Raw genomic sequence first — 12,920 nt, forward strand, 5'->3', positions numbered from 1 at the left:
GATGAGGAGTGTAATTGGCCACAGAGGGAAAGTTTTGGAAGATTTGTAAATCCCAGATTTTGTGCAAGTTTCCCCCCAATCCTGCTCAACCGGTGGGTCACATCCAGTTCCATGGGGGTAATTCAGGAGGTAATTAGGGCACTCGTTTTTCAAATATTCTCAGCATCATACACATTCCTTAAGCAATTCTTGCCAAGCTTGGAGGTCACCTGAAGGTCATTCCCCGTCAAGCCTCAGCCTCACCTCTCAGCATGAGCCTTGCTTGTCTATTGCCTTGTTGGCAATGCACATGGATCTGAGTAATGGAAAAGGGAGCACTATATCCTTAAAGAAACAGTATCCCCTAGAGAGGATCCCAGCACAACTGAAATATCTCAGGACAACTCTCTTCTTCCCACAGATCTGAAAAAACAAGTGTGAGGAGTTACAGTTGGTGTCATAGTGGGGGCTTCTTGTTCTTAAACCTGCCTTGTAAGATTCCTCCTGACGGCTGCAAAGGCCTTTATAGCCCCTCTCCCCTCCAGCCACCTCAGTATATTCAGGCCCAGCTCATTGCAGGGCTGAGCTGTGTATGCCTGCAGCTAAAGCACAAAGGTCTGAATGTCTGTTTATGGGTAAGAGATAAAGTATCTAAGGCAGGATCTCTAGCCCAACCACACCTACATGGCAAGAGTTCAAAAGCCACAGCAGATGTATATGATTTCCCTACACTGCCTCAGAAAATGTAAATCCTGCTTGGGCTGTGAATATCCCCACAGCAGGAAGATGCAGCAAAAGCATTACCGCGTGCCCAGCAGACACAGGGCCTGAGCCAAAGCCCAGTGAAATCAATGGGAGTCAAAGGGAGCGGGGCAAAGTCTGGTACCTCGGGAGACTGAATTTAAGCCCCATGGCCCCTCTCTATCCTCACAAATCATGTGAAACGTGCTTGTTGCTTCCTAATGTCGTAGCTTTGGGGCGTTCATTAGCTGGTCTCTCACAGCCGTACTCTTGCTTCTGGCCGAGAAGGCATTGTAGTTCAAATCCCACAACACAGTGCTGGGGGTTGCAGTGCTGGCAGAAAGGGGCCATCTTTTCAGCCGAGCCGTTTTGGCATGTTCCCTTCCATCTCTCATTAGTACTGACTTTCCCTGTCAAACAAGTCCTGATAGTCTGCACAATCAGTGAGCGGCAGTAACCTTTCTTTGTAAAGCCAGCGGGATTCCCTGTGACCATCCCAAAAGAAAACCATACATCTACCAAGATTTGTAATGCTATCCAATTTATAAGCTTAAGCAGGCTTGGGTCTGGAGGGGAGACCACCAAAGAAACCTACGGATGGTAGTGATTCAGTATGTGACCCTCTTCCTTCCGCATCAGCAAAGAGACAAGCCCCCAAAAGGACATTATGGGGAGCTGTACTCACTTTGAATTCTAATCCTGTCCTCCAAAGCGCTAGCCTTTTGGCTGAGTTATACACAAGGTCTGATTATGTACAGTCAAGATCAAGTCCACTGTGCCTTTTCATAGAAATGTAGGACTGGAAGGGACCTCGAGAGCTCCTCTGATCCAGTCTCCTGCACTGAGGCAGGACTAAGCATTATCTAGACCATCCTTGACAGGTGTTTGTCTAAACCTCTTCTTAACAACCTCCAGTCACAGAGGTTCTTGACCCTCTCTAGGTAATTTGTTCCAATGCTTAGCTACCCCCACAGTTAGGAAGTTTTTCCTAATGTCTAATCTAAATCTCTCTTGCTGCAGTTTAAGCCCATTGCTTCTTGTCCTGTCCTGAGTGGATAAGGAGAACAATTTATCACCCTCCTCTTTATAACAGCCTTTTACGTATTTGAAGACTGTTATCATGTCCCTCCTCAGTCTTCTCTTCTCCAGACTAAACAAATCCAGTTTTTTTCCCCAATCTTTCTTCGTAGGTTGTGTTTTCTAGACCTTTAATCATTTATGTTGCTCTCCTCTGGACTTTCTCCAATTTGTCCACGTCCTTCCTGAAATGTGATGCCCAGAACTGGACATAATACTCCAGTTGAGGCTTTATCCATGCTGAGTACATTTGAAGAATTACTTCTTATATCTTGAGTACAAGACTCCTGCCAATACATCCCAGAACGATGTTTGCTTTTTTTGCAATAGTGTTACACTGTTGGCTCATATTTAGTTTGTGATCAATTATAACCTCCAGATCCTTTTCTGCAGTACTCCCTCCTAGGCAGTCATTTCCCATTTTGTATGTGTGCAACTGATTGTTCCTTCCAAAGTGTAGTAATTTGTATTTGTCCTTATTGAATTTCATCCTATTTATTTCAGATCATTTCTCCAGTTTGTCCAGATCATTTTGAATTCTAATCCTGTCTTCTAAAATGCTTGCAACCCTTCTCAGACTGGCATCTTCTGCAAATTTTATACGTGTACCCTCTATGCCATTATCCCAATCATTTATGAAAATACTGAATAGAACCGGACCCAGGACAGATCCCTGTGGGACTTGACTTAATATGCCCTTCCAGCTTTTCTATGAACCCATTGACAGCTATTCTTGAGTATGGTTTTGCAACCAGTTGTGCACCCACCTTTATAGCAGGTTAATCTAGACTATATTGCCCTAATTTGTTTATGAGAAGGTCATGTGAGAAAGCATCAAAAGCCTTACTAAAATCAAGCTTTAACACATCTACTGCTTCCCCCATCCACAAGGCTTGTTACCCTGTCAAAGAAGGATATTAGGTTGGTTTGACATGATTTGTTCTTGACAATTCCATGTTGACTGTTACTTAGCACCTTCTCTTCTAAGTGCTTATAAACTGACTGTTTGATTATTTGCTCCATTATCTTTCCAGGTACTGAAGTGAAGATGACTGGCCTGTAATTCCCTGGGTTGTTATTATTCCTCATTTTATCGATAGGTATTATACTTGCTCTTTTCCAGTCCTCTGGGATCTCTCCTGTCCTCCACGAGTTCTCAAAGATAATCGCTAATGGCTCCGAAATTGCTTCAGCCAGTTCCGTAAGTATATTAGGATGTATTTCATCAGGCCCTGCTGACATGAAGACATCTAACTTGTCTAAATCATTCTTAACTTGTTCCATTTTAGCTTCAGATCCTACCCCATGTACACTGATGTTCACTGTGTTAGTCGTCTGATCACTGCTAACCTTTTTGATGAAAATGGAGACAAAAAAAGACATTTAACACTTCAGCCATTGCTGTGTTTTCTGCATTGTCTTTCCCTCTGCATTGAGTAAAGGGTCTACTCTGTCCTTGGACTTCCTCTTGTTTCTAATGTATTTGTAAAATGTTTTCTTGTTATCCTTTGTGTCCCTAATCTCATCTTGTGCCATGGCCTTTCTAATTTTGTCCCTACATGCTTGTGTTGTTGTTTTTTATATTAATCTTTCACAACTTGACCTAGTTTCCACTTTTCATGTAATTCTTTTTTGAGCTTCAGGGTATTGAAGATATCTTTATTAAGCCAGGATGGTGTCTGGCATTGGGATAGTCTGTTCTTGTGCCCTTAATACTATCTCTTTAAAAAACTGTCAACTCTCCTGAACCCTTTTTTCCCTTAGACTTGCTTCCCGTGGGATCTTACCTACCAATTTTCTGAGTTTGCTAAAGTCTGCCTTCTTGAAGTCCTTCGCCTTTTTTCTGCTGTTTTCCCTCCTACCATTCCTTAGAATCATGAATTCTATCATTTCATGGTCACTTTCGCCCAGACTGCCTTTCACCTTCAAATTCTCAACCAGTTCCTCCCTGTCTGTCAGAATCAAATCTAGAACAACCTCTCCCCTAGTCGCTTTCTCCACCTTCTGTAATAAAAAGTTGTCTCCAAAGCATTGTGAGAATGTAAGTGGGGGTTTCAACCCTAGTGTCCTGGCCAAATTCCAACCCACGCAATTACATTCTGCCTCCCTAACCTTCCTCTTGTTGTACCTTCCTCTATATTGAACAATATAAACTTCCCTTCCTTTTTTAAACAACTGCCATGTTCCAGCCCAGAAGTGGCTGCATCTTTGTGATGAGCAAAGTGTTTCTAAAATCCCTTTTGGATGAAAGGTACTAAACAAATATCAAAGCCGAACCCTACTGTAGTTATCTGGAATTGTGCTCACTGGGGCAGTCTGATGAGCTACACATCTCACTAATGCCAGAAGATTTGCAGTCTCTCAGGTTTACCCCACCACACATCAGTACAAAGCAAACATGACAGTCCAGGACACTCAGCTTCAATAGCAAGCAGCCACAATTTCAGCTCATTGGACACTGACAAGGCTCCTTAAGGTATGGGATTAAAATATGTAATGCTCATATTCAGCCCTGCTGTGCAAAGTAGAACATATGTGTTGTCTAGTATTTGGGAGGCGTCAGGAGGCATCAGAAAGGGGTTGCAACCCATCAGATGTTTTTCTATCTATGCCTTTCTAACAGGCCCATCTCTGTGGTGTCTGTGTGCCATGTTTTGCCATTGTTAGCTGCCCATCTCACATAAAATCTATTGGGCCAGATCTTCCATAGAGATAAATCAGCGTGGTTGCAATGGAGATGCACCAGCTAACACCAGCTGAGGACCTGGCCCATTATTTTTAGGAGCAAGGAGGTATTACGAATCCCTTCTCCCATCCTGGTGTCTGCACCTTCTTTATGCCCTGATCCTACCCTTGAAATAACCCTCCACTTTCTATGCTCCACACATTCCCCCATGAAACACACTTCTTTTGCCCTGCTTTCTCACACTCAGGAAGAGTGGTCGCTGCGACTGCCCTCATGCCATGTCTTGCTGTACTGTAGCAGTCATATCTAGCTTGTCAAACTGCCCAAGGCAATGGCCCATCTAAATGACATGCTTTGTAAGGCATGGTGCTATATTAATAATAATACTTTCACCAGCTATGGGTCTCAACATGTAAAGTCAGAATAAAACCACCAGAACAGTCTGCTGATTGACACCAATAAGATATATATTTTAGGGGGTGGGAGCTTGAGACTGAACACACACCAATAGAAACGTTCTGAACGGACAGAAGCATTGGAGTAATCCGAGGCATTTCCATTGGGGAGCTCTGAAGACAAAGCACTGAATCCAGCTTGCTCCTGTGGTTTATGAGGTCATCCAAGCCCCCAGAAGGGATTCGAGTTGGCTGTTATGTGGCTTCAATAAGTCACAGTATTTTGGCCACTCCATAAAGCAACGAAATACCAGCGAAGAAGCTCACCCACGCAATGGTCCAACAAGGAATGTGACTCCGGCTCCTTGGAAGAGACCGGCATGTAGAAAACAGCCCACATTCTGCAGGCAGTCACATCCAGCCTGCCCCACTGAAGTCACTGAGGTAGCAAGGGTGTAAGTGAGCAGAATTTGGCTTAAGGAATTTAAAGGCACAGGCTGCTGGCTGCAGCAGGAGTGGAACTCAGCTGTCAAGGGGAAGATATGCCTAAGTGCTAGCAGGGACCCTAACTGCAGCGTGTCAGCTGGGTAACTGATTGGTCTTTCACAGGGGATTTGCCCTCACCGTCACCCACTGATCACTTATTCCAACGATTTGTTAGTTTGACCTTACAGGAAGTGTCAGGAATCCATGCTAACTTTAGCCACTCCCCTCACATTGTACCAGCGGCAGCTCTTTGTGAGCAGTGGCTTGGCAACTCTTTCAGAAGCTGCCAACGCCAGGCTTCCACAGGGCTCGCAGGGCTCTGCTCTAATGGGAAGGCTGAAGATGAGAGGAGAGGAGCTGTAACATCGGACTGCTCCTCGGCTGGTGACTCAGCTTCCAGGAGGCAGAAGATGACCTTGGCAGGACTGTAACCAGCTGCAGCCCCACCGCTGCCATTCACCTACAATGGCTGTCCCCGCAGGAGCGAGTGCGAAAGAGCCTGCATTGACTTGGAGTAGAGCTGGGGAGTGGAGCAGGATGGGATAGCGGGCACTGACTCAGACCCACACCACCCTCCCGTGGCTCTGGTTCATTCAGTTCACAGCACACATACTATTAGCGTCCCTTACAACAGGAAATGCAGCCGGTAACTTAGGCACCACTTTGCTTTTTAGAGTCCCTCTTTTGTTCCAAGATGACCGTCTTTGCCGTTCCTTGTGGCATGTGCTGTCACAGTGACGTGTGGGTCACAGGAACTGCATTCACAGACATTTCCAGCGGGCTGGCACAACCTGCCTCCCTGGGTTTGCTCTGGGTTTCTTAAGCCTTTTCCATTGATCAAAGACTTTCATTTATAGGCAACAAAACAGCGTCTCTCCTCCGACAGAGAGAAGTGGAGCAAGAGGGGCTTGTATGTGCCATACTGTTATTTTTAAGTGTTGGGTTCGTACACACACACAGCTGACTGATGCAAGAACACCCGGCAGCCACCAAACCAGGGCCCGCTTTGCTCACCTGAGTGTACTGACTTCTTCATGCTGCCACCGTCGCGGACGTTACATAGGAACAAAATTCCGTGCCGGGATGGCTTTCCAAGTTGCTCCTGCGACTAATCCCCAGGGTGATGTGTGACTGGCTTAGTCCTGTTGTTCCCGCAGGCAGGGATCAGCCAGGGGAAGTGCACTCCTCCTGCACACTGGCTCCACACAACCCGGAGCTCCAGCGGAGGGGCAGCCCAGCACACTCCCAGCAATTAGAACACACCTTTCCTAATCTGATGTTCAGTTCTGGGCCGTTCCAACTGCGCTGACATTGGCAGGGGAAGGAGGAGAGCTCAGCCTCCCTGGTGGGTTAACCTTTTCCCCTCCAAACACAAATGCACTCTGCAGAATATTTCTGCCAGCTCCTGGGCCTGGAACCTCCCGTAGATTGAACCTGTGCAGCCAGGAACAAAATCTACCTGAGTTTCTTCCTTTAAGCCCCGAGCCACCCCACCGCCGTTGACTCAGCCCCTCCCCGTCTGTGTGGGGCAGGATCACCCCAGTTCTAGGGAGAAGCAGTTTCTAGTTCAAAGTGCATTGCTGGCCTGTCAGCCTGATTAGTGTAAACATCTCCTCTTCGTTCTCCAAACCCGCATGGAGAGGCAAGGCTGCCAGGCAAGTGCAGCATTTGCTTAGCCTCCCGCCATGGGGTTGTGTGTGTGCGTGCGTGTGTGTCACAGTGTGTGTGCGTGTGTGTGTAACCGAACCATTCACCACACCGAAGAGAAGCAGCGCAACAGCCAGCCACATACCAGACAACCAGCTTCACAAAGCGGAGGGAGATTCTCCCCCCTCACACACAGGTCCACTCATCGCCCTTCAGAGCATCTGGGGAGAGGGAAGGCTCGAGTCTGACACATGGTCTGGGTGTCTCAGGAGCCCAGAGACGAGACACATGCTTCCGATTACTGGCCATGTGAAGTGCATGCTGGGTAATTAGTAGTCAGGCAAACATGCCGAAGGCATTATTAGCACAGAAAGAGGAGAACATTAAGAAGAAAAGGCCAAAGAACTGGATTCTGCCCCATGGAATTGGACTCTTTATGGAGTTAGGTCAATGGAAAATTCCCATTGACACCGAGACTCACTCAGCAGGAGGAAAGGTGACAGAACCTCCTCCCAAAGCCTTGTCTACATGAGAAAGTTGCACTGGTTTAACAAGAGGTGCAATTTTGAAACTGATTTGGTTAAACTGGTGCAAGCCCCTGTATGGATGTTCTTATTTCAGCTCAGAGTGACGTATTTCCATTTGGCTTAAGCCTATTAGGATCTGGTTTAAACTAAAAGAATATAAGCCAGATTTAAACTGAATTAAGCATGTCTACACGGTGGTTTGCACAGGTTTAATTGAAGTGGTTTAAACACTAATTTAAGTTAAACTGGCACAACTTTCTCATGTAGACAAGGCCTGAAATAAAAATGATGCTGTGGGAGGACTGACTAGCTCCTAGCTACAGTTTTTCACCTCTAGGCCACCAGTTTGAATCCAGCTCCAACCATTAGTTATTACCAGCTGATGGCTGTTTGGTGCCCTGTGTGAAATGAGTTTCTTGGGTCTCAGTCCAGGTTCCCCATGGGCAAGTGTCCACACCACACAACCCACCATCATAGCCAGCTCTAATTCCCGTCTCAGGAGAGCAGTTGAGGATTGAATGGGCCATGGAGCTTTAGCTGCCCTCTAACCCTCAGAAGTACTTGCATGTGTTGTGAAGGAAGCTGCTGAACCAGCAACTTTCACCAGCACTGGATTTGCACGAAGTAGTAAAATATTGACATTGTGGTTTGCAAAAGGCCCCCTCACCATGTTGTTGGCTGTGTGGCCACTGCCCTTAAAAGCCCCCTCCCCCACCCCTTCCTGGGACTGCGTAAGCACGTGTCTCATTACTGAGAGCCCAGGGCCATCCCTGTTGTATTCAGCAATCCAGAGGACAGGTGACTCACCTTCTTGCTTTTACTCCCACTGTAATATCCTGCAAGGAAGTCTGTTGCTTTGCAAGCTTGCCTGGCACAGGGTGGGTGTGCTCTGATCCTGGCATTACATGAGGACACGGAGAGACCAGTAGCCCATCCCATCATTAAACAGCAATACCTAGCTCTTCTACAGAACAAATCTCAAAGTGCTTTACAAGTCATTAGCTCCATTTTACAGGTGAGAAACCGAGGCACAGAGAGGTGCAGTGACTTGCCCAACGTCATACAATGGGCCAAGGCCAATGATGAAGCCAGGAAGACAATCCACAGCTTGCTTGGTTGAATGCTAATCAAATATCCTACCGTCTGGGGTACCCCCCTTGTCTCTGCACCTCTGGTTATATTCACAGACATGGCTGATTCAAATACTATCATACTCACATAGAAACGTTTTGCAGAAGGTTCAGGGACAATTTACAGCTCCTCTCACATATTTGCATGTGTGTATGTGTGTACAATTGTGTGTGTGGGGGACATGCAATTAGGTGTGCACAATTGTGTGTGTGTGTGTGCAATTGTGCATGCATGGTCATGTGATTGTGTGTGTGCTCAGTCATGTGTGCATATGATTATGTGCATCTGTGTGTTTGACTATGTATGTGTGTGCATGTGTGCAGAGCAGCTGCTCGACTGCACAAACACAAACAGCAAACTGTGGGGCAAGGTCTCTAGTGCAGGGCCAAATAAACGTGAAGAACTAGAAAATGGCTGGAGGGATTTTTTTATGAAACATCCATCAGACAAAAAATCCTTTTCTTGAACTGCCTGGGCCTCCGAATTATCCAGAGAGTCAGTAGTTTTGCTTGGAAAGGCAGGTTAATGTTTAATCCAATACAGAGCCCTCAAGCTGCAAATAGGTAAGTCATTTATAGCTCTTTTCTGTTCCCTAAGATAAGTGAGGGAATTTATTGCTCTTGAAAGGGGCAGGATTCAGAGTCCTGGCTTGCTCCAGACACAGTGCAGGCCCGACACTGTCTGGGTGAGCGTCCCACACATGCAGCTCTGCCAAAACACCTCAGGCCTGAAGGGCAGCGCCTCTGATGTCCCAGTCCTGGGCCCCCATCAGCTCTGCCAAAGCACTTTGCTCCTAGCCTGGAGCACCCCGTTACTGCAGTTGTGGGCCCCCAGGCAGCCCTGCTAATGCACCTCACTCCTGACCTGCAATGCTCCTGGCATTGCCAATCTTAGTCCATCCTCCCCATTCCCAGCGCTGCCAATCCACCTCAGGTCTCATCAGTAGGAACCCCGCCCCCCGGCTATTCCAGTGCAGACTGTAACCAAAATTCAAAACCTTGACATTCTTCATGACATGGAATGCTTCTTTTCCAGCCAGCCAGCCAGCCTTGTGAGCCTTTAGTGCTGGTATCGCGTTTGAAGATGCTGCACGCTATCCAATCATTGTGGCTATTATTAGGAACAGGAAAAGGTTAACCGAGGCTACCATGAGCAAGGAAAGGCAGCAGGAGCTGCATTTAGGGAATAGGATGAGGCTCAGCAGGGCTCAGGGGAAGAGATTTTGTGGAGCAGGGCCCTGTTCCATCAGGCTGGCTGTTCTGCCACCAGTCAGGGAGGGAGGTGGGAGTGAGTAGAAGCCAGCGGAATGAGGGGCAAGCAGGAGAAAGGCACAATAGGGCCAAGGGAAGGGGTGCATGGGTTGAACAAGCCAGCAGCAGGCCAGGCCTCATCAACTTCTTTGGGGAAAAATATTCCTGACAAATGTAAAGGTGGAAACTAGAGTGATGGGGCCATAAATCGGCCGCATCCCCCTCTCCAGCGCTCTGTTTGTTTTACGTCTGATCCTGCCAGCTTCGTACAGTTGCACAGTCGCTCTGCCGTGGCTGCATGGCTGGAGGGCGCCTGGAAAGTTTTCCATCCAGCACACTCTTCCCTGTTTGGCCGAGCAGCAGGGGAAAGGGCAGCTGCCAACCCAAACAGTAGGTGAGCTGTGCCATCCACCCACTGGCTGGAGAGAGAGAGACACCCAGGGAAAAGAAAGTCAAGCAAAGCCTTTGAACTGGGAGTGAAGGGAGTGGGACCATACGGAGATGGGAGCTTGTGGCTTTGGCAGAAATTGGCTCCAGCGTGAGCTCGCTGGGAGGGACGGAGGGACAGCCTCAGTGCTGATGGATGTGCAGCGGAGTGCTGACTCCTCCTGTGCACTTCGTACGTCCAGCAGCCGGGAGGCACTGAGTCAGCAGAAGGGGCCAGCCAGGCAAATCACTGGCTGGAATAGGATCCCGGCTGGTTTCCTGGCTGCAAAGAAACGGACTTTCAGGGTAGTTTGCTCCCTGCTGGAGGCATGATGTTTCCACGCCAAGGGGAAGTTGCTTGCGACTGAGGCCAAGCCCAGAGAATGGCCAGCACTGGGAACATCTGGTACCTGCACTCCCAAGAATCAGAGCCTCTACCCTCCTCATCCTACAGCTAGCACTCAGAGCACCAGCTATCCCTTTCTGTTGCAGAGAGACCCCCTCTGCCGATAGCACAGTCTCCCTGCCTAAGCCAGTACCAGCACCAAACACCCCCCTAGCCCTGGCTGCTTTCCTGGCTTCTCAGAATCCTAGTAATAACACTGGGAGCTTGACAGCTTCAGAGCCCTGCCTAAACGGTAGTGAATTAACCCTGCAGTGAACTAAGGCTAGCATTGTCCCCATTTCACAGAAGGGCAAACTGAAGCACAGAAGCTAGCCCGGGGTCCTAGCAAGAGTCACTTTCAGACCTAGAAGTAGGAGCACCGACGTTCATTTTCGCCCACCCAGCTAACTTTCTAGTTGCTGTCACATTTCGCCTGGTTCTCCCTCTGAGCCCTTGGAGGTGGATAACTGAGACACCTGGCTTCAGAGCGTTACCAAAAGGCCATTCCAATTGAAGAATTTCTGAGAACATTCCTGTAACAGCTAGTCTGTGGCATGTGCAATTTACACGATGAAGAGGTCTAGAGGGTTGATTGGCACTCGCCTGGCACGGCCTCCATAACTCATGCATCACTCCAGCAGTTGGGAGTGAGACAGCCAGAGTCATGCCAAGAACACTGTTATGCTGCAGCATACTAGCTATGTGTGTATATTTTTATATAAATTATATACTCACACCCACAGCTGGCTTGCTATGGCAGACATGGCAGGAAGGGGAGGGGTAAAAGTTTAATTGGCCAGAGTTTGGGATGGCTACAATATTCCTGTCTGGGGAAGCCAAGTGAGTCAAAGAAATGAGGCTGTCAAAGATGCATGCTAATGATGGTATAATGCCTTGTGGTCTAGCGCACCAGAGGCCTGGGTTCAATTTCCTGCTCTGCCACACACTCCCTGTGTGATGTTGAGCAAGTCACTTAGCCTCTCTGTGCCTCAGTTCCCCACCTGTACAATGTGGATAACAGCCCTGCCGTGTCCCACAGGAGTATTGTGAGGTGTTGAGATAGACATTAGTCTTTGTGTATGTTATATGTAACTCTACACATAAGAATGGCCATTCTGGGCCAGGTCAGTGGTCCATCCAGTCCAGTATCCTGTCCTCTTGCAATGGTCAGTGGCAGACATGTTAGAGGGAATGAACAGAACAGGGCAATTACAGAGTGATCTATCCTCTATCGTACAGTCCTAGCTTCTGGCACTCAGAGGCTTAGGGACACCCACAGCATGTGGTTGCAGCCTGGCCATCTTGGCTAATAGCCATTGATGGACTCATCCTCCATGAACTTATCTAATGTATTATTGAACCCATTTGTACTCTTGGCCTTCACAACATCCCCTGGCAACGAGTTCCACAGGTTGACTGTGCGCTGGGTAAAGAAGTCCTTTCTTACGTTTGTTTTAAAACTTGCTGCCTATTAATTGTATTGGGTGGCCCTTGGTTCTTGTGTTCTCTGAAAGGGGTAAGTAACACTTCCTTATTCACGTTCTCCACACCATTCAGAATCTTCTAGACCTCTATCATATCCCCCATTAGTTGTCTCTTTTCTAAGCGAAACAGTCCCAGTCTTTTTAATCTCTCCTCATATGGAAGCTGTTGCATATCTTTGCAGAGATAGTGCAACCAGAACTGAACACAGTATTCAATGTGTGGATGGACCATGGCTTTATATAGTGGCATTATGATATTTTCTGTCTTATTATCTATCCCTCTCCTAATAGTTCTTAACATTGTTTGCTTTTCTGACTGTTGCTGAACACTGAGCAGACGTTTTCAGAGAACTATCCACAATGACTCCAAAATCTTTCTTCAGTGGTAACAGCTGATTTAGACCCCATCATTTTGTATGTATAGCTGGGATTATGTTTTCCAATGTGCATTACTTTGCACTTATCTGCATTGAATTTCATCTGCCATTGTCTTGTCCAGCCACACAGTTTTGTGAGATCCTTTTGTAACTCTTTGCAGTCTGCTTTGGACTTAACTAGCTTGAGTAATTTTGTATCATCTGCAAACTTTGTCACCTTACTGTTTGCCCCTTATTCCAGATCATTTATGAATATGTTGAACACCACTGGTCCCAGTACAGATCCTTGAGGGACCCTGTTATTTACCTCTCTCCATTGTGAAAACTGA

At 47.3% G+C, this 12,920-nt stretch overlaps 1 protein-coding gene across 1 annotated transcript in view; it reads right to left on the reverse strand.

Annotated features, from left to right (window-relative positions):
- Positions 1-6,579, reverse strand: part of SEPTIN9 (septin 9) — a 260,392-nt gene extending 253,813 nt beyond the window's left edge. The window contains exon 1 of the mRNA XM_073312122.2: positions 6,379-6,579. Within this exon, the coding sequence (XP_073168223.1) occupies positions 6,379-6,400 (22 nt within the window). The 5' untranslated portion in view covers positions 6,401-6,579. The remainder of the gene's footprint in view (positions 1-6,378) is intronic.
- Positions 6,580-12,920: the final 6,341 nt, after the last annotated feature.

The sequence above is a fragment of the Lepidochelys kempii genome, chromosome 14 (genome assembly GCF_965140285.1).
Source record: "Lepidochelys kempii isolate rLepKem1 chromosome 14, rLepKem1.hap1, whole genome shotgun sequence".
Taxonomy (NCBI): Eukaryota; Metazoa; Chordata; order Testudines; family Cheloniidae; genus Lepidochelys; species Lepidochelys kempii.